Below are 24,748 nucleotides of genomic sequence, written 5' to 3'. Positions count from 1 at the left end.
TCAAATTCTAAAATTCATATATATATATATTTGTATATGTGATATATGTTATGCATCTATAATATATATTTCTGCCAAAATGGTGAAAACATTTATTACGTCTTTTTTTTTGTTTAGAAATATTAAAATGACCAAATGGTACTTGTAGACATATAATATAAATTGTAATATTTCTTGTATCTAGTCCTCAATATGTAAATTTTATTATTCTTTAAATTATTTTAAATATTCTTATATTGCAATAATATCTGCATCACAGTGGACTTCTGTTTCATGAAATAAGAGTTTCTATGTTTTGAAATGTCATCTCTAATAATATTTTTAATATATTTATTTTTAGTTGGAAAGGCAGATTTACAGAAAGGATATACAGAGAGAAAGATCTGCTATCAACTTGTTCACACCCCAAGTGGCCACAATGGCCAGAGCTGAGCCGATCTGAAACCAGGTGCCAGGAGCTTCCTCCGGGTCTCCCACGCAGGTGCAGGGTCCCAAGGTTTTGGGGCTTCCTCGACTCTCTCCCAGGCCACAAGCAGGGAGCAGGATGGGAACTGGGAGATCTGGAAAATGAACCGGCACCCATGTGTGAATCCCAGCGCCAGCAAGGTGAGGATTAGCTAATTGAGCCATTGCACCTTGCCCTCTAATTATAGTTTTAATTCAGATCTATGCTACACATTATTTCATTAAATGTATAAATAATAAAATATGCATTGGAGCATTACTATAAATTCATGAACTAATTTTCAATTGACCGACTACACTCATACTCTCAAAATTAAAAAATATCCCTAGTGTTGCATTTTGTGACAAAATAATTTGTTATTTAGTAACTTCCTCACTGTCTCTTTCACATCTTTGTTTCTGAGACTGTAGATCAGTGGGTTCAGCATGGGGATGACCACTGTGTAAAAGACAGAACCTACCTTGATCATGAGCCACGAACTCTTGGAATTAGGAACACAGTAAAGAAAAAGGATGGACCCATGGAAAATAGTGATGGCAGTCAGGTGGGAGGCACAGGTGGAGAAGGCTTTGTGGCGCCCTCCAGTGGAAGGCATTTTCATGACAGTGATAAAAATGAAAACATAAGAAGTCAGAATTATCATCAAACTACTGATTTCATTGAAGGTGGCAGAGACTAAAATGATCTTCTGACTGATGGAGGGATCAGAGCAGGACACAGCAACAATGGCAGCATGTTCACAGATAAAGTTATTGATGAATTTAGTCCCACAAAAGGATAGAGTCAGCAAGAAGTATATAAATGTTAAAGAACACACTAAACTCCAAGAATAAGACGCAGCCACCAGCAAGCAGCAGAGCTTCTGAGACATCACCACGGTGTACAGCAGAGGATTACACACGGCCACGAAGTGGTCATAAGCCATGACCGCCAACAGGAAGGTTTCTGTAATCACAAATATACAAGCAAAGAAGAACTGAAGAATGCATCCCGGAAAGGAGATGGTTCTGTCTTCCACAACCAGGTTTTCCAGTAGTTTGGGTGAAACTACCGTAGAATAACATAAATCCACAAAGGACAAGTGACTGAGGAAAAAGTACATGGGGGTGTGGAGTTTGGGATTGATCCTGATGATCAGAATCATGCCCAGGTTCCCCAGCACAGTGACCGTGTAGACGGTCAGGAACACCAGGAACAGGGGCAGCTGCAGCTCCGGGTATTCTGAGAATCCAACCAGGACGAAGGTGACTCCAGCGCTCTGATTTTCATGGATCCTTAATACAAAGTAGCGAAGTTAATCCTCCAGAGAAATAAGAACTGATATTTGAATTGGAATAGGACACAAACATTCAAAGACATAAGATATGTTTATTCCAAAAAATACTAGGATTCCACTGTTTAAAAAATTCAAAAGTTAGTGTTTAGTTCATTATCAACACAATTTGCTTCAGGATAACAATCTAACCTCTTTGTCTAATTCCAAAATTAGCCAAAACAATTTTGTTTGGTGAAAATACATCACTTTTGACATTTTCTTCAGTATCAGCTGTTAAAATATAATTAATTTAGAACAATTAAATGCTTAAGAATTCTAAACAACACTATATGTTGAATTTCTCACATTTGCTGAAAGCCTGTCTCCCTGCTATTCTGTCTTACAATGTTCAATTATACCATCTACCATTATAAAAATTAATCATTGATTCTGGTTTCATACACATTCGTGCTTTTAACACGCCATTATCATATACAGCATATTATCAGTTACAAATATAATTCTCACTGTTAGTCACCTTCTCAGAGATTATAAGGCCCTAGTGGATAAGGGTCAGTTTTTGATATTTCCTCCTGGCCAGAACATTGATTTCTTTTCGGAGTGAGTGCCCAAGCAGAAGGCTAAGATTTAGTATGGATGCAAGAGCATAGCCTTTCTAAGTTGAACTAAGTAGACCTGGGGGCACTTCAAAGTATGGACATGCTTTCTCCTAAAAAGACCATTCTAAGTCAGTGTTATGCCCACAAACAAAAGAACTTAACCAACTCACCTAAATACGGAAGTGCTTGAGTGATTCATTTACTAAAGAATCCTTTGCCAAGGCTAATAATCTCCAAATACGCCCCTACTTAGTTACTAAATAATAAAAACAGACCTAGAAGCGATAGGAAGAGCTCACACTATATTTCATTAACTAGTTCCTCTGTTACCTTTTCTGTTATCAAGAACATCTCAATAAAGCATAGATCGTGTCATTCTTAAAAACGTAATCTTTTCACAACACAGCTTCATAACTATGTGTCATCTGTGGAAAAGAAAAGGCAAGGGAATAATACATTGTAAAATCAGATACAACTTTAGGGAAACAAAGATTAGCGTCACGGGAAATGTTGAAAACAGCATAGAAAATATCTAAGGATTATCCCAAGTGAGAAACAAAGACAGCAGAGTGTTGACACCAACTCCCATGTTGTTGACTAAGGTTTGTCTGGATCAATTCACTAAAGTATTCCAATTGCTTTTGGGAATAGCAAACTTCTGAACCTCTGGAGAATTTTTTCAGCAAGAAGATGATTTGGATAGGAGATTGTAATGTCATTCAGTGCTGCTACTTGTTATTTAAGGCTACAAATGACTTCAAATAATGCCTTATGGCAAGGAATATTTACTGTTTTAAATAACGTAGGAAGGTGAGGGAATCTGAAGTGCACAGTTCTGGTTCTGATCAGTTTGCTGTCAAGTTTTGTTTAGAGCAATAACATTGTCAAGGCTACATCGGAATGGAGAGTTCACTTCCAAGGTTATCGGCATGGCTGTTGGCAAACTGAGTTACTCACTGAGGGCAAACCTGAAAAATCAGTTCCTTGTAATGTGGACTTCTCTAAAGGAGAGATCTCAGAAAACACACAAAATGGGAGTTGAGGCAGTTTCAGCACAACATCTCAGTAACGTATTTTCACTTCTGTCTTCTGCCTTGAGGTGGATCACAGGACAAAACAGAAGACTATGCGGTCACATGGAACAGGTCTTCGGTTTTCTATGTTCTGAGCACTGACATATTAAAGCTTTACTAACCCCTAAAGGGCAGCCTTTCCAGATCCCAATACTTCTTAGAGATGGCAAGCTATGCCTGTGACCACTTTCTTTCTTAAGCTCTCAAATTCCAAGCCACAATACTCTTTCCTTGGTCAAACGTAGTGCCTGGTACTAGAGAGCCAGGGAAATCTTCATTATCCTGCCTTTGTTACTATTATTGACACTAGTCAGAGCTCAGTCTGCGTACCCTGCGTGCCAGTTCCCTCCTGTGGTACCACAGTGAAGGACCCTGCTCACACTCCTCCTTACCCCCTTCTCCGTGTCTGTCTGTAAAACGTGTCATCTCTACTCCTTGCATCTATGAACATACCACTGCCTTTGCATTAGTCACTTCCACATCTGCACACCTTTCTGTACCAGACAAAAAGAGCATCTGCTTATATTTTATGCAACTGTAGTATAGTTACAGGAAGAAAAAACTATTTAGTGCCATTTTAAAGATGAAATGTTAGTGTAAAATTCTAACCTGTAATGACCCCGTCCTCTCATCATGAAAAAAAAAAAAAAACCAAAACATTCAAGTCATCCCAATCATCCCAAGAGTTCATGCATGTGCTTTATTTAGCTACAGCATCATGCTGAAATTAACATTTTATCTTCCAAGTCACTGACTGATAAGCATGAGGCAACACATACTTACCTAACTGTAGATTTTCAAGCCCAATTCTTCTTAACCTATGAAATTAGGCATGTTATCTTTAATAAAATCATAAATATATTCTACCTGTATTACTGCCACAGGATATTAATCACAAAGATTGAGACCAGTTGAATTTGGAAAAGTCTACATGATATGTGAATGCCAGAAGACAAAAATTCATTAGTGGTCACGTTCATGTTCGTCTACCAGAACCATAGTGAGCAGAATTCAAAGCTGTAGTGCTACAGTCAGACACCACACAGTAGACATGTGTAAAGTCAGTGTACTCGAATATGATATAAACTCCTAGCTTTGGGCACTACAAGCTACCTCAAGTTACCAGTCACCATGGCGGTGTCACTTTAACATGCTGCAAAACATATCATCAAACACTTTGGTTTCCATAATAAAGTTGCATGTGTTACATATGATCTACTTGAGATGTAATCTCTGATAGATCACCTCATCACTGAGAAATATAGGACACTTGTTCAGGGTCTTGGAAAAACAGATGCTATTGATTCATAAAATATCTATAGTCCCGTGATTATAAATTATATTAAGGTTTGAATCTTGAATTCTGAATTTTCTATTACAAGTTGTCTAGGGCATTCAGTAGAATAGTATTTCTTCTACCCTAAATTCTTGTGATTAATGAAGCTCCCTTAGCAATATGATGCAAGAAATTATTCAATGCTTCAAGCCATTTCATTCCGTGAGCATTTCATTACAATTATCAACTGGATGATTTAAGCAAACATGGTGCCACTGCACATCACCAAAGCTTGGAATCAGGATTTTGTTGACATGATGTCTAGTACTGTCTTCAACACTAAATATGACCACATGTCTACATTTCAAGGATTATTTATACAATATTATTAAATAAGCTTATCTTAAGGTAAATATATACCAACTTGTAATAGTCAAAACAAAAACAATTCTAAAAGCATCAATGAATAAAAGTACATTTGATATGTTGCTGGGGACTTTCACCTCTCACACCAGTTCCAACTGCCTACTGGTTTACAGAGAGAAAGATCTTCCATCTGCTGGTTCAATCCCCAAGTGGCCTCAATGGCCAGAACTAAGTCAGTTTGAACCCAGGAGTCAGGAGCTTCTTTCATATCGCTCATGTGAGTGCAAGGTCCCAAGGCTTTGGGCTGTCCTCTACTGCCTTCTCAGGCCACAGTTGGGAAGATGGATGGAAATCGGAGCAGCTGGAACACAAACCAGCACCCATATGGGATCCCGGTGCATGCAAGGCAATGATTTAGCCACTAAGCCATCCCACCAGGCACTAGTATGCATTTCTTGGAAGCAGTAGATTATGGACCAGGTAGTTTTCCTCCACACATGTGAGATATATATGGATAAATAGTCCAAATTCCCAACCCTTGGCTTCATCCTGATGTCATCATGGATAATGCTATCCCATCACTTCCTATTTCTCTCTTTGCTTTTGAAGTAAATGATAAATATATGATTATTCAAAGTTAGTTGGAAATTAATGGATTTATCTCATCCCCATTGTAGCCAGCAGCACAAAATGTGTAGTAGATGCAATAAGGTAAAAAGTAAAGAATGAGAATGTGCATAAAACCGTAGATAAAATCCACTTAATCACAATCAAACACATAAAAACAGGACCAAAACCCAAAGAAGGAAGAATACGTACACAGAGCTAGTAGCAAACAAAGTTTTCTGAACCTGTGAATAACCTTTGAATAATATTCATGTAAAGCATATAACAGCCATAAACAAACATTCACCTGACATTGAAGCACTTAAATTTGATGAGCAAAGATGCATAAACACCCTGGAAGGGTCAGTTACCTTACATATTAGTAGTGAATTTAATGTTCACCTCCAGCAATGAACAGACCCGCTGGACAGAAAAGCAGCAAAACACAAGTGCAAGCAACTAAACTCCAGACAGATTAATTTGCTAATAAGAGAGCATTTTTCTTTTTTGCAAAGCTGTGAATACACAAGCTCCCCAACAGTATGTGAAGAATTCTCATGGATTTTTAAAAGTATCACTTCAAGTTTCTTTTTTGTATGTTTTAAAATATATTTTTGACCTCAACAGAATAAGACCAGAAAGTGATACTGGAAGTAATTTTGAAAATTGAACTAATCCAGAGTGTATATGGAGAAGAATCTGTGGCAAATATGAAATGTATTTCTGTCTAAAGTAAGTCACAAGGAATGTTTACCTACATTATAAGATGCAGACTTCTTTTTTTATCACTTTTTAATAATCTTACTTAGTTGATTAGGGTGCAAAGGGTCAAGGGCTACAGGGTGAAAGTGGGTAATACCATTGTTTCCATACTAATACTATCATTTTAAGATACAGACTCTATTGGGAGATTATTGCAAATTATTTTGATTACTAAATACAGCAAACTCTATTTTCTGATTTTAAATGAATCATATTTGCATGCTATAAACAAGAAAAGCAAGATCACGTGGTAAAGCAGACATTATCTGGATAAACATAGTTTTGTTAAAACTACAGTGGGTGAGAATACACTTGAGAGCTTATGAACCTCCTGACTGTCTCTTTCACGTCTTTGTTCCTGAGACTGTAGATCAGGGGGTTCAGCATGGGGATCATGACTGTAAACAGCACAGTGGACACTTTGATCAGGAGCCCTGAGCTTTGGGAGTTGGGCACACAGTAGAGAAGGAGGATGACCCCATGGAAGATGCAGATGGCTGTCAGGTGGGAGGCACAGGTGGAGAAGGCTTTGTGGAGTCCACCCTTGGAAGGCATCCTAGTGATGGTGACAACGATGAATACATAGGAAGCAAGGATGATCAGGAGGCTGCACGTCTCGTTGAACGTCGAAATGATTAAACATGCCATCTGGCTGAAGGAGGGGTCTGAGCAAGATAGCGAGAGGACGACTGAGTACTCACAGCCAAAGTGATTTATGACGTTAGATCCACAGTAGGATAACACAGAAAGAGAGCAGGTGAGTGTCAGGGAGCAGAGTGCACCCCATGTGTAGGTCGCAGCTACCAGGAGAGCACAGAGCCTGCGAGACATAGCAACAGTGTAGAGCAGTGGGTTACATACAGCCACAAATCGGTCATAGGCCATCACAGCCAGCATGAACATTTCTGTGATCACAAATGCACAGATAAAGAAAAATTGTGTCATGCATCCATTGAAGGAGATGCTTCTGTCTTCCACAACCAAGATTTCGAGCAATTTGGGTGTAAATACACTGGAGTAACACATATCCAGAAAGGATAAGTGGCTAAGGAAGAAGTACATGGGTGTGTGGAGTTTGGGATTGATCCTTGTGACCACAATTATGCCCAGATTTCCCACAAGAGTGACTGTGTAAATGACAAGGAAGACCAGAAACAGGAGTGCCTGGAGGTGTGAGTATTCTGAGAACCCTAACAGGATAAAGGTACTCACAGAGCTCTCATTTCTCTTATCCAATGATCATAGCCATTCATTTAAAAAGGAAAGTGGACGTGAAAAGAGATAGCGAGAGAGAGAGAAAAGGAAAGAAAGAAAATATTGAAATGGATGAAGGAAAAGAGAGAAGAAAGAGGATGGAGAGGGAAAGTTAAAGAATGAAAGGAAATCAATTGATCACTGGTCCTGGAAACAACGTGAGATGGTAGGAGGGAGGCCAACTCTTGGAAGACCAATGACCTCTGTATATCTGAACCCTCTGCTTCTCTTTGGAGTATCTCCTAATAACTTATTGTCCTCTTTGTGGTGAACAATTAGGCTTATCATTGAGTACTTTAGTGTCCATACCTAGAAGAAAATTGAATATTGTTTATTAAGCTTAAAAAGAAAGATCAAGGAGCGTGGGTAGGGTGGGAGTGAGGCAAGGAGAAAATGAAGAGCATTGTATTCTTTGAGTTCTGTCTGAGAAGTGTATTGACTCTACCCAGGATAACTAATTCAAAACAACATCTGAAAAGTAGTGCTTGCTGATGTGATTAGTTGATGTGTGTCATCTTTAAGTGTGTGTATGTGGATCACTGAAAATACTGTGATAGATGCAATTGATTTGTGACCAAGCAGATAGTGCAAAGTCAGGGTAGGAATGAGCAGTCCTACGATCATGGCAGAGGAGCTTTAGAGAAAACATTTTAAATCATGAATAACAATATAGTAATGTGGAGATAGAGGATGTAACCTATTGGGAAGTCCCAGTCCTTAATGTACCAAATTGTTACCTACTCTAAGCATGCCTCCATTATAAAAGACTTCCAGAATGTCTACTTAAAATTATCTATAACCTAACTAGAAATTCACTAGTAGTGGCATTCTCTCAAGCACATACTTACACATGACTATTTAGACTGCTCAGTGATAGGAAATTGCCAGCCAAGAGAGTTCTCTTGGGATATTCTTGAACGCTTCCCATTGGTTCTCCTCTGCTAATTTGTACAACCTGTTTCCAGTAATTGGTTTTAAAGAGAGAAAACAGAAACCATAAATTTTAGCAATAAGATAATGAAACATAGACAATTTAGTGCAGAAAGTAACTCACATGATAGCAAAATCTTATGATTTTCATATAAGAAGTACAGCATGGTGGTCATTGGGATTGGCAGATTTGATGCTAGAGCATGGTGTGCCCCTACAAGGTTAAGAACTGTAGCAGTTCTGATATGTACAAACAACATCGTTAAAGCCTTTGAGCCTCCATATCTATTTCCACATCAGTATTCGCTAAAAAAGACATATGCCATTTGCCTGAAAGGCAGAAATACGGAGAGAGAGCCAGAAAGAGACACTAAATTAAGTTTCTGTTTTGTAAGTCAACAAGTGTTGGAATTAAAAATTGCGTATGCTTCAGCCTAAAAGCAGTGAACGACAGGAAGGCATTGCCAACTCAGGTCGGGTGGTGCGATCGCTCCGTGGCTAAATTCTCTCCTGGCATCTGTCAGGATCCCATACAGGTGCCGGTTCATGTCCCTGCTACTCTAGTTCCCATCCAGCTCTCAGCTTGTGACCTGGGAAATCAGCAGAGGATGGCCCAAAGCCTTGGAACCCCGCACCCATGTGGGATCCAAAAGACATCCCTGTCTGAATAGGCTCAGCTTGGCCGTTGAGGCCACTCGGGGAGTGAACCAGCAGATGGCAGATCTTTGTCTCTCGATGTAAATCTGCCTTTCCAATAAAATAAATAAAGAAATCTTTAAAAATGTCAAGCCAACTCTGGCTACCACATCATTTCCAGATCACAGTACCTCGTTCAAGTCTTAGCTAATCCACATACTTTCGCTCCAGCTTTCTACTGACATACCTAAAGACAACAAATGACAGCCCAAGTGGTTGGGTTCCTCACACCACACTGAAGACCTGGATGAGGTTCTGTTTCCCAACTTTGACCTGTGTGTTGCAGTCCTTTGGGGAACAAACCAGCAGTTGCAAGATGCATACCTCCTTTTTTTGTTTTTTGTTTTGTTTTTGCCTGTTTTTCTTATCTCTCTGCACTCTGCCTTTCAAATAGAGTGCTTGGTATGATAGCACAGGAGGTTAAGCCACAAACCTGTAATACCAACATCATATGGGGGCACCTGTTTGTGCCACGGATGCTCTATTCATGCCCCAGTTCTCTGTCAATGCTAAGGGAAGTTGTTTGGACCCATGCCACTATGTGGGAGAGACTCAGGTGAAAATCACCCTGGCTTCAGCTTGTCCAAGTTGCTGGCCATTGAGGTCATTAACGATGGAGGAGCTCTCTGCCCCACCCTCTCTCTAGCTCTGATGCTCAAAATAAGTTAATCCATCTTTAAAAAAATAAACATTTTTAAAATCTGATTCTGGAGATGGATGTGGGTCATCAATAGACAGTAATGTTATTTTGTACAAAACTGAGAACTGGCACAGTTTTGGAGTGGCCTACAACAAATGATGGCCTAGGCACAAATCCAGCACTGCTATTAATCCAAGGCACCTGGTGTCAGCTATACATCACACTTTCCACTAGGTTTCAGAGCAGGTCTCCCTTTCCTGAAATGTATTTGGCCATTTTTACGGAGGAAAAAGGTCTTTAAACTCAAGGATATCATTCTCTTTCTTGTGTCATAGACATGCAGCTTCAGACCTTGGAGACAAGGTCTAGCTTCTGTAGGGAAGCAAGACTGAACCTTTCCATGAGCGAATGTTCCAGAAACTGGATTGTGTAAAGAATCGTGGCAGCCTGGCAGGAAGGAGGTGACTTTCCAGGATGATTCTGAGTCAAGAAGAACATAAACTTTGATGACGCTGCTGTATGTGAAAATCTCTCATCATCCTCATATGTTTTCTCTAGTATTCTCAGTTCCCTCCGCTAAAGCTCTTATTCTCACATCTGATTATCCCTCTTCAGATCTCTTTGACATAGCAACAATTCACAATAACACTCATTGTGGTCAAGTTCATAATTAAACACATATTAAAATTTTCTGTATTATATGTAATAAAGTATCCATTTCCATTTCTAGAATCCAAAGAAGAAAAAAATTTTTGATTTATTCTCTTTTACAAAATATTTTCTAGTGTTTCCAGTCCCTTTACAAAGACCTCTTGTTTTTTTTAACTGATCACTTCTACTTTGTTTTTAATTTATGATATTTGTTTTGTTTTGTTTTTCAATCATGATGTTTTCTAGGATTATTGCTTAAAAATAATAACCAAAAGACAAAACCATTATCCAAGAGAATTCCATTCAGGCCAAGAAGAAATGAACTAAGAAAGCTGCTTTTACTTGCTTTATAGCTCATAATTTAGATTTTTTACTTAATTATCGGAAAGGAATCGGGTTAATACAGTGGCATACCAAACTTTGTGCACAGTTTATTGGTAAGTTACACACCCCATGCTTATGCATTTACAACTTTTGACAAAGTTAATGGTTGTGGACTGACTACTCCACTTTGTGTGTTGCTTGGTTCCTGTTTACCCACTAAGTCCTCTTTGACTTTTCATGGTAATTACACATCTTACTTGAATTCTGGACTCTGTCTGCCTTTGAACTTTCACTGTAACTTCTCTATCCATCAATGTCATCAACCACTGCATTTTTCCATACTCTGTTATGATCTAAACACAACCTTTATCAAATATTTCATCATTGCAATTCCAAAGGAAGGCTCAGATCATTTAAATACACTGTAATTTATAAGAGCCAAGAACTACAGCAATCAGAATGAATTCAGTTAATTTACACATGTTCCTCCCCCACGTATGTCACAAATCATTTTGATTGCAAGATCAGTATCTTATACTTAGAAATTTACAAATAAAAGGCAGATGCATGAATATGTGAAATATTACCATTATTGCTATAATACTATTTTGTGATAGTTTAGAAAAAATGATCATTGTATTATTTGAAACTAATTAAACTTTTAAAAGACTAGAATCAAATGCGTCCATGGTGACACCATTAAAACACAAAAACAAATGACCTGGTTTGTATGTTTGGATGCTTTACTTCTAAAAGCCACATGCATGGATTTCACAACGTTACATAATCCTCATTTTCCCATTGCTTTCTCAACATGGTCTAGTACTTTCTTGCAATGTTTGTATAGTCTCAGTTGATGGCTGTGGAAAGCTAGCGAAGAAAATTTGTTGTTGTTGTTGTTTTTAACTCCAATGTTGCTTCTGCTCCCTCCTACAATCACCACTGGTCATACTAGTCCTTTCAAGTCTGTGATGAATTCTGCCCTTCTTCAGCTCCGAATACAACATTTTTAGGGTTTTTAAATAGAACTCTATTAGAAAACACATCAAAACAAAGTTTTTCGATCCCAGTGTGGTAGCCTAGTGGCTAAAGTCTTTGTCTTGCATGTGCCAGGACCCCATATGGACACCAGTTCATATCCCAGCGGCCATGCTTCCCATCCAGGTCCCTGCTTGTGGCCTGGAAAAGTAGTCAAGGATGGCCCAAAGCCTTGGGATCCTGCACCTGCATGGGACACCCAGAGCAGGCTCCTGGCTCCTGGCTTCAGATCTGCTCAGCTCCAGCTGTTGTGGCCACTTAAAGAGTGAATTAGTGGACAGAAGATCTTCCTATCTGTCTCTCCTCCTGTCTGAATATCTAATTTTCCAATAAAAAATAAAGCAAGTCTTTTTTTTAAGGTTTTCTACATGCATTTTTATAACATCCTGTGAGAAATTGATATATTTTTGTAAGTGTAGTATTCTATACATAGCAGTATTTAAGAATTGTATCCTATAAAACATTTGTTTCCTTCTAGGTCATTGAAATGACAGTTTTCCTCTCAGTGTATTATATAATGTCATAGTTCAATGACAGCAATCTTAGAAAGCTCTCCCAAGAAAATCCGAATCATCACATTATTTATAACACATAGAGCACATTTGCCATTTTATGTATGTATTTATGCATGTGCCAAGTTTCTTAGGTGAATTAATTACGTTTTCATGAGGATAAATTTATATATAACATTTCATATAAAACCACATGTGAGCCTAAGGCCATTTAAGAACAACGGTTTGAATTGAACCCCAAATCCCAGGAAACGATGGGAATAAAGTCTAGCACCTCAAAAACACACACTCATTTTGAAATTATGTCACAATTTTTTCCTCCATTAAGATGAGAAGGAAAACACGCCCAACACTGAAACGACTCACCAAATGCTGAGTTTTCCTGGTACACATTTCTACTGAGGGGCACCTTGCTATTCTTTGTAAATCGCTTGCACAGTGTCTCTTCAACATTAAGCTTTCCTTCTATATTTATATGCTTCTAGATGTCTTTATAGGCAATGAGGGATGCTTACAAAATGCTACTTTATAAAGGTGGGAACTAGGGACAATTCTTCCACTGTCCGCGCGTTTCACAGGGAGCAGAGAGAAACAATTGAGGATAAGACACACCTTGAATCTACATCCTATAAACAGGCTGTATGCTCTGCGTCTCACTGCTTCACTTTGGGGACAGAATCCCTAGAGAAACCTCATGTTTTAATGGCAAGAGACAGAGTAATTGGAGAAAATCTTTACTATGACAGAGAATGCACTATCTTCATAATTATATTCATAATTATTTTTGAACTTCATGTCTTAAATATATTACTTCTCCACAGATGTTTTATTTCTAAAAATCATGGGACAAAGTACCAATCTTCTGCTGATACGTGTGTATCAAGAGTGACAAAATGTGAGAAGTTAAGATAACATCATAGACTTTGTCTCAAATAACTTATCAAGTATTTTTTAAAAACTAAAAAATCACACTCAGGGGTTTATCTATGCTAAAGTTATAATAAATTATATGTTATCTGTAATAAAATTATTAAGGAAACCAGTTTTCAAAAACATTTTAAAGCTAAGCCAGCTTAAATAATTTTTCTCAAAATTTATTTTATTTCTATTTGAAAGACAAGAGAGAGGTTTAGATCTGCTGATTCACTTCCCAAGTGGCCTGAGTGGTGACCGAGCTGACCTGAATCCAGGAGACAGGAGCTTCCTTCAATTATGACACATGTGTACCAAGGCCCAAAGGCTCCGAGTCGCCCTTTGCTGCTTTCCCAGGCCACAAGCAGACAGCTGGAGTTTGCGCAGTTGAGATGTGAACTACAAATAAGGATACTGGTGTTGCAGGGAGAGCCTTTACCCACTACATCACAGCACCGGCCGCAGTTTTTAAGCAATGTTAATCAATTTTGTGTGGACTTATTCACTTTTCCCCGAACCCATGACTGATGACTTGTGATTTTGCGGTTCTACAGGAAAAGATGTAACTTCCTCACTCCCTGATTCTGAGGTTAGCCGCTTCATGTATTCTGAACCATGAAGTAGATAAGTGGAATCCACACAGGGAAACGTGCTTGCATTATTGGCACAGTCCATTGTGACGTGGCTTTCAACAAAGACCTCTCTTCAGTTGTACTTAAAGATCAAATACCAACAGGCATGTAGACAGAAGGTGAGTTTGGAAAGTTAGCCTAGGATGAACACCCAGTTGTCCCAACTCTTCTCAATACAGCTAGTAAAGAATGGCACTAAATGGAGATGTTTGCATATCATTGTATAATATTGTAGTTTATGATTAATTGCCTTTTGGATTAGCAAGTATTTTATGCCTGAATATTATCTGTGTATTATATAAATATCAACATCCTGATTATTTTATTGTGTTATCAATGGAAAACAGGAGAAAAGTTTAGATTCTCTCCATTTAAATTCAACCAGTGAATGAGTGAAAGCTTCCCTACACTATTCTCATGCAATAAAAATGTAATGATGAATATCCGTATTGCTAAAGGGCAAATCTAGAATGATAACCATGTATTTGCAAAACATGTATGGCATTCTTGTGCTAGCATAACGGAAAAAAACCCACTAATCAAATAAAACCTAATAACATAAGATTTAGTTGTATTTGTCATAGTTAGTATCTATGTATATTATTAAAATATACATAGATTTTTAGAATTTTTTAGAAATTTTTAGAATCAAATTTTCACTACTCTAAAAATTTTTAGAATGAAATTGGAACATGTAGAATTAAATGTAAAAATGCTTAAATACATACTGTTTATTGTTTCTGACAATTAAACTTACTAATGTGAGATTATCCAGTAAATTTCTTTATTTTAAACCGTTAACTTTAAAATAATCATAAAAATCTCACGTTTCACAAGAAAATTGAAATCAAAGTGTCCCAGGACAATGACATGATAGCATATAGACATTCATTTTCCTTTTGTATTAGCAAATATGAATTATGAAAGACTTTGTTATTTCACCTGACATTTCAATTTATTTTACTAAAAATTACACTTAATGTGTAGATTTTAATGCAAAGACTATAGATTTCTTCTTATATTTGTTATTGAAGAGCTGCACAAATATCTTCAAATATAAAAATTAGGATATTCTAATATTACAATTTATGATGTAACAATTTGTTAGTAATTAACTTGCTCACCGCCTCCTTCACATCTTTGTTTCTGAGGCTGTAGATCAGTGGGTTCAGCATGGGGATGACCACTGTGTAAAAGACAGAGCCTACCTTCAGAATGAGCCATGAATTTTTGGAATTAGGAATACAGTAGAGTAAAAGGATGGACCCATGGAAAATAGTGATGGCAGTCAGGTGGGAGGCACAGGTGGAGAAGGCTTTGTGACGTCCTCCAGTAGAGGGCATTTTCAAGATAGTGATAAAAATGAAAATGTAAGAAGTCAGAATTATCATCAAACTACTGACTTCATTGAAAGTGGCACCGATTAAAACGATCATCTGACTAACTGAGGCATCAGAACAGGATGCTGCAACAATGGCTGCATATTCGCAGACAAAATTATTTATAACCTTAACCCCACAAAAAGATAAGGTCAAGAAAGAGGATGTAAATGTTACACAGCACACTAAACTCCAAGAATAAGATGCAGCCACCAGCAAGCAGCAGAGCTTCTGAGACATCACCACGGTGTACAGCAGAGGATTACACACGGCCACGAAGCGGTCATAGGCCATGACCGCCAACAGGAAGGTTTCTGTAATCACAAATACGCACGCAAAAGAGAATTGCAGAATGCATCCCGGAAAGGAGATGGTTCTGTCTTCCACAACCAGGTTTTCCAGTAGTTTGGGAGAAACTAATGTAGAATAACATAAATCCACAAAGGACAAGTGACTGAGGAAAAAGTACATGGGGGTGTGGAGTTTGGGATTGATCCTGATGATCAGAATCATGCCCAGGTTCCCCAGCACAGTGACTGTGTAGACGGTCAGGAACACCAGGAACAGGGGCAGCTGCAGCTCCGGGTATTCTGAGAATCCAACCAGGACGAAGGTGACTCCAGCGCTCTGATTTTTGCTAATCCTAGAAATAAAACAAAAATGTTAATCCAGAAAAGTGAGAATCAATATTTATAATAGGAAAGAAAATGAAGGAACCTTAAAAGACTTCAATTTTTCTGGAAGAGCATTCTTGAAATCACTAGGATTATGCTTTTCAAAGGTTGAGGTTCACTTTCATGTCAGTTACACAGTAAATAATCTCTGTGTGTCATGGAAATGGAAAATACAGTATTTAAGCAGGAGTAACAAGACATACCCTGTTTGATTTCAAATAAAATTGTGGTCTTTCGCTTGCTTCATGAGACAATCCACTGTTCTAAAATTTTGGCTTAAATCTTAAATGAATCAGAAAATATATATCAGATTTTCAACATTTTTCCTCTGTCTCATGTACTAATTATGTACAAGGTATTTATTTTAAAACTGTTAAAACCTTGAAAAACCATAAATAACCTATAAAAGAGTGAGCTTAATATTTTTATGATCTTTCAATTGACCTTTCTTCTATTAAACCAACATTTTCAATATTTTTTACACATGCTGAAGCAACACAAATTTTATATACTCATGTTGGACATGCTTGATTCTTTTCCATTCCTGTTGAACATGATGAAAAACTTAAGTGTTGTTGTCAATGAAATTTACATTATAAGCACTTTTAACAGGAAAATATCCACAGTGATAAAGTAATTAAATCATATTAAATGAAACATTATGTTTTCTGATGTGGAATATTCCAGAATATGGTTAGGTGGAAATTAATAAAGATTATGAAAATGCAAGACTGCAAATAAATTTTAGACCATAGAAAACATATTTTGCCATTTTGATTCAAGAGCAAAGTTTTATCAAATGTAAATATTAGGATAGACTCTTCTCAAACAAGACGAACTAGCGTTCCTTGACTACTCCTCAATGTATTAAAGATTTGCTGACTTTAATTTGAAAGCAGATTGATAGAGGGAGAAACAGAGTCACACAAAGCAAACTTCCATCCCACCAATTTATTCCCCAAATGCTGTAATGGCCAAAGCTGAGCTAATGACAGGAACCAGGAATTTCTTCAGTGTCTCCCACATGGTTGCAAAGACCCAAGGGTTTGAACCTTACTCCTCTGCTTGTCCAGTCCATATGCTAGATCAGAAGTAGTGCTGTCAGGACATACACCAGTGCCCATGTGGGATGCCAGCACTGCAGGCAGAGAGTTAGCCTGTTACGCCATTGAACAAGGCATATTCCTCAACATATTTCTTCAACCAAAAATGTGACTACATTAAAAACAGAAAGCTTAGAACACTGGGATTGAAATAAAAAGGTTTCTAATATAAATATTATTAAGACACTGTATGAAAAATAATACTCCGTTTTAAAAATATATGACATATCTACTTGCTGAAAATTTATTTTCCTGGTATTTTCATTTACACAATTATTTATTTTACCTTCTACTGTCATACTTTACTCACTGAATATTCTCTGCTGTGTACACACGTGCTTTTCACTCACAATGAGCATAACAACACCTTGTCATTTACAGACATAGTTGTCACTATTGCTCACTTCCTTAAAGGTAAGGCTCAATTTTTGTTATTTTATATTTGCCTGAGTATTGACTTAAGCGGTGGGTACATGGTAGACACCCAAGCAGAAAACCAGGACAGAATGAATATCTCAAGTTCCGAGGGGTCAGCTAAGTTAAACTCAGTAGGTTTGGGGCCACTTTGACCTATCGATGTGTTTGTCTTCTGGAAAGATATTCTTAACATTTTTCTTAGAGCATGAATAACAATTTGAGCCAACTCACCTAAATGCAGAAGTAGTCGATTGATTCATTGACTGAGGAATCCTTAAGTAAGATTAGGGAATTTCACAATAACAATAGTCTAAATCTGTGCCTGCTTAGCTGTTCACTAACGGAAACACAACACCTCTACAGGCAGAAGGGGTCCACACTGGATTTCATTGATCACGTCATGTCACTTTTTCTCCAACCTATCAAGGAAACCTCAGAGAAAACATAGACCATATCACTCTTTAATACTAACCCCTGCACATATATTGTAAATATATTTGACCTACAAACAGCTAAATAATATACATATCTAAGTCGGGTTTAAGTGCAGGAAAATAATGCTTTGCCCCAAGGTGATAGTCTCCTAGATTTTCCCACTTGACAATCAATGGCAGCAGGGATTTGTTCATCAATTCCCAAATGTTGCTAAGTGAGGACTGTTTGTTAGGATGAATTAGCACAAGCACCTCACATGAAATGCCTTTGAGATCTAACTTCAGAGTTAATGGAAATCTGCCAGACTAGAAAATTTACACAGCAGAATACTGGCTAGCATACTACCTGTTAATGCTACTACTACCTACTTAATGCTACTACTAGTTATTTAAAGCTACAATGACTTCAATCTTAGTACCCCCCAAAATAAAAATACAACACTTTGTGTTCCAATTTCTGACTGTGGGAGATTTAGAAGAGGGTCAACAGGTGACAGTCTATACAATAAATAAATAAGGAGCCCTTGTATAATTGTGTAATTATGAGGTGGAAAATAAAGCAAGAACATTTAACAATTACAACTATATTTGCACCCAACCTTGAAGCAACTATTTATATATACATAGGACAGAAATTAGTGAACTCCATGGGAGCAGTCAATTGCTTTACAGTATTAACAGTGATTTTAGTCCTCCAATGCCAGCAACGGATATGTCGTATAGACAGAGAAATCAATTTGTCAAGAGAACATATGTAAGTATCATTTGTAAGGCAGGTTTGAACCAGGCATATTCTTTCAACTGTTGTTTACTATGGAAGAGTTTTATTTCATTTTCAAAGACAAAAGAAATCTTTGCTGGTTACTTTTTTTTTTTTGCTTTTACTTTTTGCTTTCAGATTCTGTAACATGTCGCTCCATTCTCTTCTGGCCTGTAGAGTTTCCTGCGAGAGGTCAGCTGTGAATTTCATTGGCATTCCTGTATATGTCAATTGACTTTTTTCATGTGCACATTTAAGGATCTTTTCATTATGTTTGATTGAAGACAGCTTGATTATCATGTGTTGTGTTGTGGTGAAGATCACTTTTGATCAGGCCTGTTGGGGGAGTTCTGTGCCCCTCCTGGATGTTGTTTCCCAATTAGTTCTCCATATTAGAAAAGTTTCCACTCATTTTTTCATGAAATACATTTTTAAACCCAGCTTCTATTTCTGCATTTTCTGGAACTCACATAACTCTTATAGTTGGCCTTCTAATAGAGTATATTCTTGAATACTTTTTTAGCTTGACCCAGTTCTGCTTTCAGCTTTTTGTTTGTTTCCCCATTGTGACAAGAAATATCTTTCAAATTTGAGATTCTTTCTTCTTCCTCATTCATTCTGTTAGGGAGACTTTCCACTGAATTTTTAATTTGCTCTATTGCATCCATCATTTCTAATAATTCAATTTGATTTTGTTTCAGTGTTGCTATTTCCTGAATGAGTCTCCTTAAATTCTCTGAACTCCTGTATGTGCTTCTGGTTGTTAACAAGAAGCTATCAATTTTCTGCTCCTTTGCAGGGATGTCTTCAGTAATGTTCATTGTGCCTGTTTCTCCTTTTACTTCCATGTTTTTGAAATTACTGATTGTGCTGTTATAAACATAGGGGTGCATGTTGGTTTCTCATGAAACAGGTGTTTTGGATCTATTCCTAGGAATGCTATTGCTGGATCATACGGTATGTTGATTTAGAGTTGTTTGAATGTTCTCCATACTGATTTCCATAGAGGCTGTACCAACCTGTAGCCCCACCAGCAGTGGAGTAGGGTTCCCTTTTCCCTGCAACCTCGCCAACAAATCCAGGACTGGCAGAGGATTCCCAGCAGATACAACCCAAAGAGATCTTCCCCTCAGCTTTATTTTTTTTGTAAGTATATTCCACTTTATTTTTTTAAAATTATTTTTTAATAATCTTACTTAGTTGACTAGGGAACAAAGTGTCACGGGCTACAGGGTGAAAGTGGGTAATACCATTGTTTCCACATCAATATCATTTGACCCTGTATCTTCCCCTCAGCTTTAAATCAGCTCAGCTCTGACCAGTGAGGCCACTGGGGGAAGGAATAGCAGATGGAAGATCTCTGTATCTCCTCTCTGTGTAACAATCTGCCTTTTAAATAAATATTTTTAAAATGTCTGATATAGTTATATGCAAACTTTTTTTAAAAGATTTATTTATTTTTATTGCAAAGTCAGATATACAGAGAGGAAGAGAGGAAGATCTTCCATTCAATGATTCACTCCCCAAGTGAGTACAATGGCTGATGCTTCGCCGATCCGAAACCAGGAGCCAGGAATTTCCTCCAAGTCGCCCACACAGGTGCAGGGTCCCATGACTTTGGGCTGTCCTTGACTGCTTTCCCAGGCCACAACCAGGGAGCTGGATGGGACGTGGAGCTGCCGGGACTAGAACCGGCACACATATGGGATCCCACTATGCTATCGCGCCGGGCCCTAGATGTTGATTTTGAATGGATCATAGTGTGTTGGACAGGATATGGAGCAACAGGAACCATTGTATGCTGTTGAACAGCTAAACAGACTCATGGGCCTGAATTATGGGTTAATGAACCAAGCTGCCGCCTGCAACAGCAGAATCCCATAAGAGCACAGCTTTGAATACTGATCGCTCCAATAACTAATACAACAGTTAAAATAGTGAATGATGGCTTAAGAGTGTGAAACTCGCAAGCACATGGGAGATCGTAAAAGCTTTTGGCTCCTGGCTTCAATCTGGTCCAGCCCTGACAATTGTGGGCATCTAGGGAGGGAAAGAGTGAATGGATGAGCTCTCCCTGTCTCTCCTCCTCCTTCTTTCTATAACTCTTTCAAATAAATAAAATCAACCTTTAAAAATAAACCAAATGATCCAAAAACTCTAGAAATAGTTAGATGGTTTCTCATATAAATATGTATAGAATCAGTGTTTGACTAAATATCTTGTAAATAATGCATCTTTCCACTGCAAAAAAATGTTTGACTTTGCTCTCAGTGTGGTAGCTAATCTGCATATCACTTGACAGGAGTGTGCATTTAGGGCATGGGGGACTCCTAACCTATTGCATAGATGTGGCTACCTACACCACATCTTTTTTTTTTTAAGATTTATTTTTTATTTTATCGCACAGTCAGATATACAGAGAGGAGGAGAGACAAAAATCAAAATCTTCCCTCTGATGATTCACTCCCCAAGTGACCACAACGGCTGGTGATGCACCAATCTGAAGCCAGGAGCCAGGAACTTCCTCCAGGTCTCCCACACAGGTGCAGAGTCCCAAGACCTTGATCCATCCTGGACTGTCTTCCCTGTCCACAAGCAGGGAGCTGAATGAGAAGTGGAGCCACCTGGATTAAAACCTGCGCCTATATGCGATCCCGACACTTTCAAGGTAAGGACTTTAGCTGCTAGACCACCACGCTGAGCCCTACACCACATCTTAAGATGTGAACAGCCATGTTAGTTTGTAAGAAAGACATTAACTTACCTGTGTGAGAAGGGTCAAAGAACAGAAATGAGAAAATTTAAATGAAAAAAAAGTATATACAAGTTTTGGAAGCAGACCATCATTTGCATTTCAATAGTTTTACCCCTGTTCAGCAACCTCATGAAGTGAGACCAGCCCTCTCCCTTGGGTGACTTAGAAGGGGCACAGCAACACTGTGCTGATAAAGTTCTGGAAGGAGTTTCAGGAATCAAATGCCCAGAAATTTCTCCACCCAGCATTCTCCCAGAAAGGGGGAGGGGAAAGAAATGGGATATTCACATGTATAATGAATAAAGACTCTTGTGGGAAATCTAAGCAGCCTGTAGAGTAGAGAAACTCAGACCTGGACAGGTATTTAGTGTCCGAGCATTGGCTGAAGAGTCAGTTGACTGGCAATGAAGATCTGTGGTTAAAAATTGGAAGTATAAAAGGACAAATGTCTAGAGAGGCCATGTGGTCCTTGTGGAACTAGGTGTTCCTTGTTCATGCAATCTGCAAAGCTCTGCAGAATTCTTCATTGCCTACCAGTGCAAAGCTCTGCGGAGTTCTTCATTGCCTACCAGTGCAAAGCTCTGCGGAGTTCTTCATTGCCTACCAGTGCAAAGCTCTGCGGAGTTCTTCATTGCCTACCAGTGCAAAGCTCTGCGGAGTTCTTCATTGCCTACCAGTGCAAAGGAGCCTGGGCATCACTAGCCTTGGCGCATGTGCTTGCTTTGCAAAAGAAGAGATTTTGTTGGAGAATGGTGTTGCAGTTGGTACTTTCCTCGGAAGACCAGCTTTCTCTACCCTTGAGATTGTAACCAAGTCAGTGGTGAAGAGGATCAGACATTTTCTCTTTAAGCTCCAGGAGTCCAAAGAACGCCACTGTGTGAAAATGCATCTCGGGGGAGTGTCAGCTGATCCTCTCTGACATGGGTGAGGCCAACAGGACATGAAAGCAGGGGCTGCTGGCCAATGCACAGGGCATCAGCAGCCCTCTCCCCGGGCTGGGACAGGCCTCTCGGTGCAGAGGCTCCCTGTCCACAGGCCCCCTGGTACACCCCAGTACGGGGCACCTTTATCATCCGTCTCCATTCTGGTTTTACTTTTCCAGGGATATTTTTTGTTTCTAATTCGATAAATAAGAAGCAGGGCTATTTATGCATTAAAAATCATCACCTACCCCCTTGAAATACATAAAACTTAAGGCAATGGTCTAACAATAGATTTCCTAGTTTGTGTACTAGTAAGCATGAAAATGAAAATGAATATATATAAGGAGTGGTTTGCCTTCAGATTATAATTATTTTTTCAGTGAGTATTCTGTTCATTCTCTCTTTAGCGTGGTGAATATCTTCACTAAAGGCTTGGCAGTCCTCATTATCAAATCCTAAAAGTTATATCTATTCAAAGCCAGCATTAACAATTTTAACAAGGAATATCATATAAATGATATGTAGAAATGAATAGAGCAAAACTCTAAATATGTAACCACGCATCTTTTAAGATATGTGTATGTACACTAAAATAACTACCTTATAGTTTTGGAAAATGTGTTAATTAAATTTGTGCATTTTCTAAAATTTCTTTATATTTTTCTTTCTTCCCAGTTATTTTTTTCTCCTGCAACAGAGAAGCTTAAGAAAGTTTCAAATTTTAATTTTCCAAGGACCAGCTTTGTGGGCACGTGGTTTTAGCATCTATTTGGTATCCCATCTTGGACTAGCAGTTGGACTCCCAGATACTCTACTTCTGATCTGGCTCCCTGCTAATGTACTTGGAAAAGCAGGAAGATGCCCCAAGTCCTCTGTGTCCTGTCACTCATTTGAGAAACCTGGGTGGTTCCTGGCTCCTAACTTTGGCCAGACCAGATCTAGATGTTAGCTGGCCATTTTTGGAATGATCCAGCCGATCATGAAGCAACAGATTAAGTAATTCCATAGTGCCTGTGGACACCATTTACTGCTCCTTGGAAGCCCACTCTGTTTTGTGAGAGTGTTCCGTAACCTGGTTTTGACCCAAGAGATATATCTACCACATCCTGCTTTGTAATGATGGGCAGAGTTGCACCTGTCAACCAGACCCACCACAAGCACCATCAGCACCTGTAAGTCACCCGTTGAAAACAATGTGGGCCAGATGGAACGCCCCTGTTGCTTGCTAATGTTTGTTCCTTCAGATACAGAATTAGGATTTCCAGCCTTGAAAACCCATCCCTTGTTTCTGTTTGAAGTTGACAGAACTTGGGAGGCATGAGCCTGCTCTCACCCATCGGCAATAAAGGATTCTTTCCAAATTCCCAGTGTGTGGAAGATTTTTCTCCTCTCCCTCTCTTTCTCTCTTTCTCTTTGTCCATAATTTAAATGCAGTATTAAAAAAAATTGTGATTTGCCTATGACGTGTAATCTATGTCAGTAAAGAGATCATAATTTTAAGTTTTAACACTGAAAGCATGTGCAAAATACAGTGCATTTTGTGCTACCATGTTTCTTGGCTACTAAACACACAATGAGTTATGTAATTCTATGTTTATGTAGCAAGATGTGTTAGCAATATTGCCATGTATTATTAAACAAACAACTAATCGCTTCTCAGCCTTTTGGCTAAGATCAAGTGTAAACAAACAAATAGATAAGCTAAACAGTTTATGAATAAATATTTATGATAAATAAAGTTATACATTTTATTTGAAAGTAGAAGATTCACAGTTTATTGTTAAGGTGAGTAATATTTTTGTGGTCTGCAGTTATATTGGAATGGTAACAAGTTGAAATTTATCAAGACTTTCTCTTTTTTGAGATAAAAACCATGATTAGATGTGATAGCCATAATTAACAGTCACTTCAGTAAGCAAATCAAAGAGCTAATCAATTTATGGTTTCTTTTTGACAAACTAGGACTTACAATATAAAAGAACATTTTCCTATTTACTAAAATTTGCCATCAACATCGACACATTAAATTTTTTAAAGATTTATTTATTTGAATGAGATACAAAGAGGTAAAAAGAGACACATGGAAAAAGAAACAAAGATAGAAAGAAAGAGAGAAAAAAAGGTGACTCTTCCATATGGTTCACTGCCCAAAGAGCTAAGACAGCCAGAAGCTAAAACTCTGTAGGATGTTAGCATTGAAGGCTGTGGCTTAATGCACTATGCCACAACACCAGTCCCTAGAGGGTAACTCTGTTTTCTCCTGTGTATCCAAGCTTTTTCCCACATAACT

The 24,748-nt window shown here is 38.2% G+C and overlaps 3 protein-coding genes across 3 annotated transcripts; all 3 read right to left on the bottom strand.

The window, feature by feature from the left end:
• Window positions 1-791: 791 nt before the first annotated feature.
• On the bottom strand, window positions 792-2,540 carry LOC131479982 (olfactory receptor 5D13-like). Its single transcript, XM_058662270.1, has 2 exons — window positions 2,512-2,540; window positions 792-1,740 (listed from the first exon to the last, which is right to left on the bottom strand). The coding sequence occupies exons 1-2, from the start codon at window positions 2,538-2,540 to the stop codon at window positions 792-794; spliced, it is 978 nt and encodes a 325-aa protein (XP_058518253.1).
• Window positions 2,541-6,715: 4,175 nt separating this feature from the next.
• On the bottom strand, window positions 6,716-9,912 carry LOC101522871 (olfactory receptor 1165-like). Its single transcript, XM_058662269.1, has 3 exons — window positions 9,872-9,912; window positions 9,528-9,592; window positions 6,716-7,650 (listed from the first exon to the last, which is right to left on the bottom strand). The coding sequence occupies exons 1-3, from the start codon at window positions 9,910-9,912 to the stop codon at window positions 6,716-6,718; spliced, it is 1,041 nt and encodes a 346-aa protein (XP_058518252.1).
• Window positions 9,913-15,092: 5,180 nt separating this feature from the next.
• On the bottom strand, window positions 15,093-22,618 carry LOC131479981 (olfactory receptor 5D13-like). Its single transcript, XM_058662268.1, has 2 exons — window positions 22,542-22,618; window positions 15,093-16,035 (listed from the first exon to the last, which is right to left on the bottom strand). Exons 1-2 carry the CDS (start codon window positions 22,616-22,618, stop codon window positions 15,093-15,095), a joined length of 1,020 nt encoding a protein of 339 aa, XP_058518251.1.
• Between the last annotated feature and the right edge of the window lie 2,130 nt (window positions 22,619-24,748).

Source organism: Ochotona princeps, chromosome 4, assembly GCF_030435755.1.
Source record: "Ochotona princeps isolate mOchPri1 chromosome 4, mOchPri1.hap1, whole genome shotgun sequence".
NCBI lineage: Eukaryota > Metazoa > Chordata > Mammalia > Lagomorpha > Ochotonidae > Ochotona > Ochotona princeps.
The sequence above is the reverse complement of the archived record's forward strand: the minus strand, read 5'-3'. Positions and strand labels throughout refer to the sequence as shown.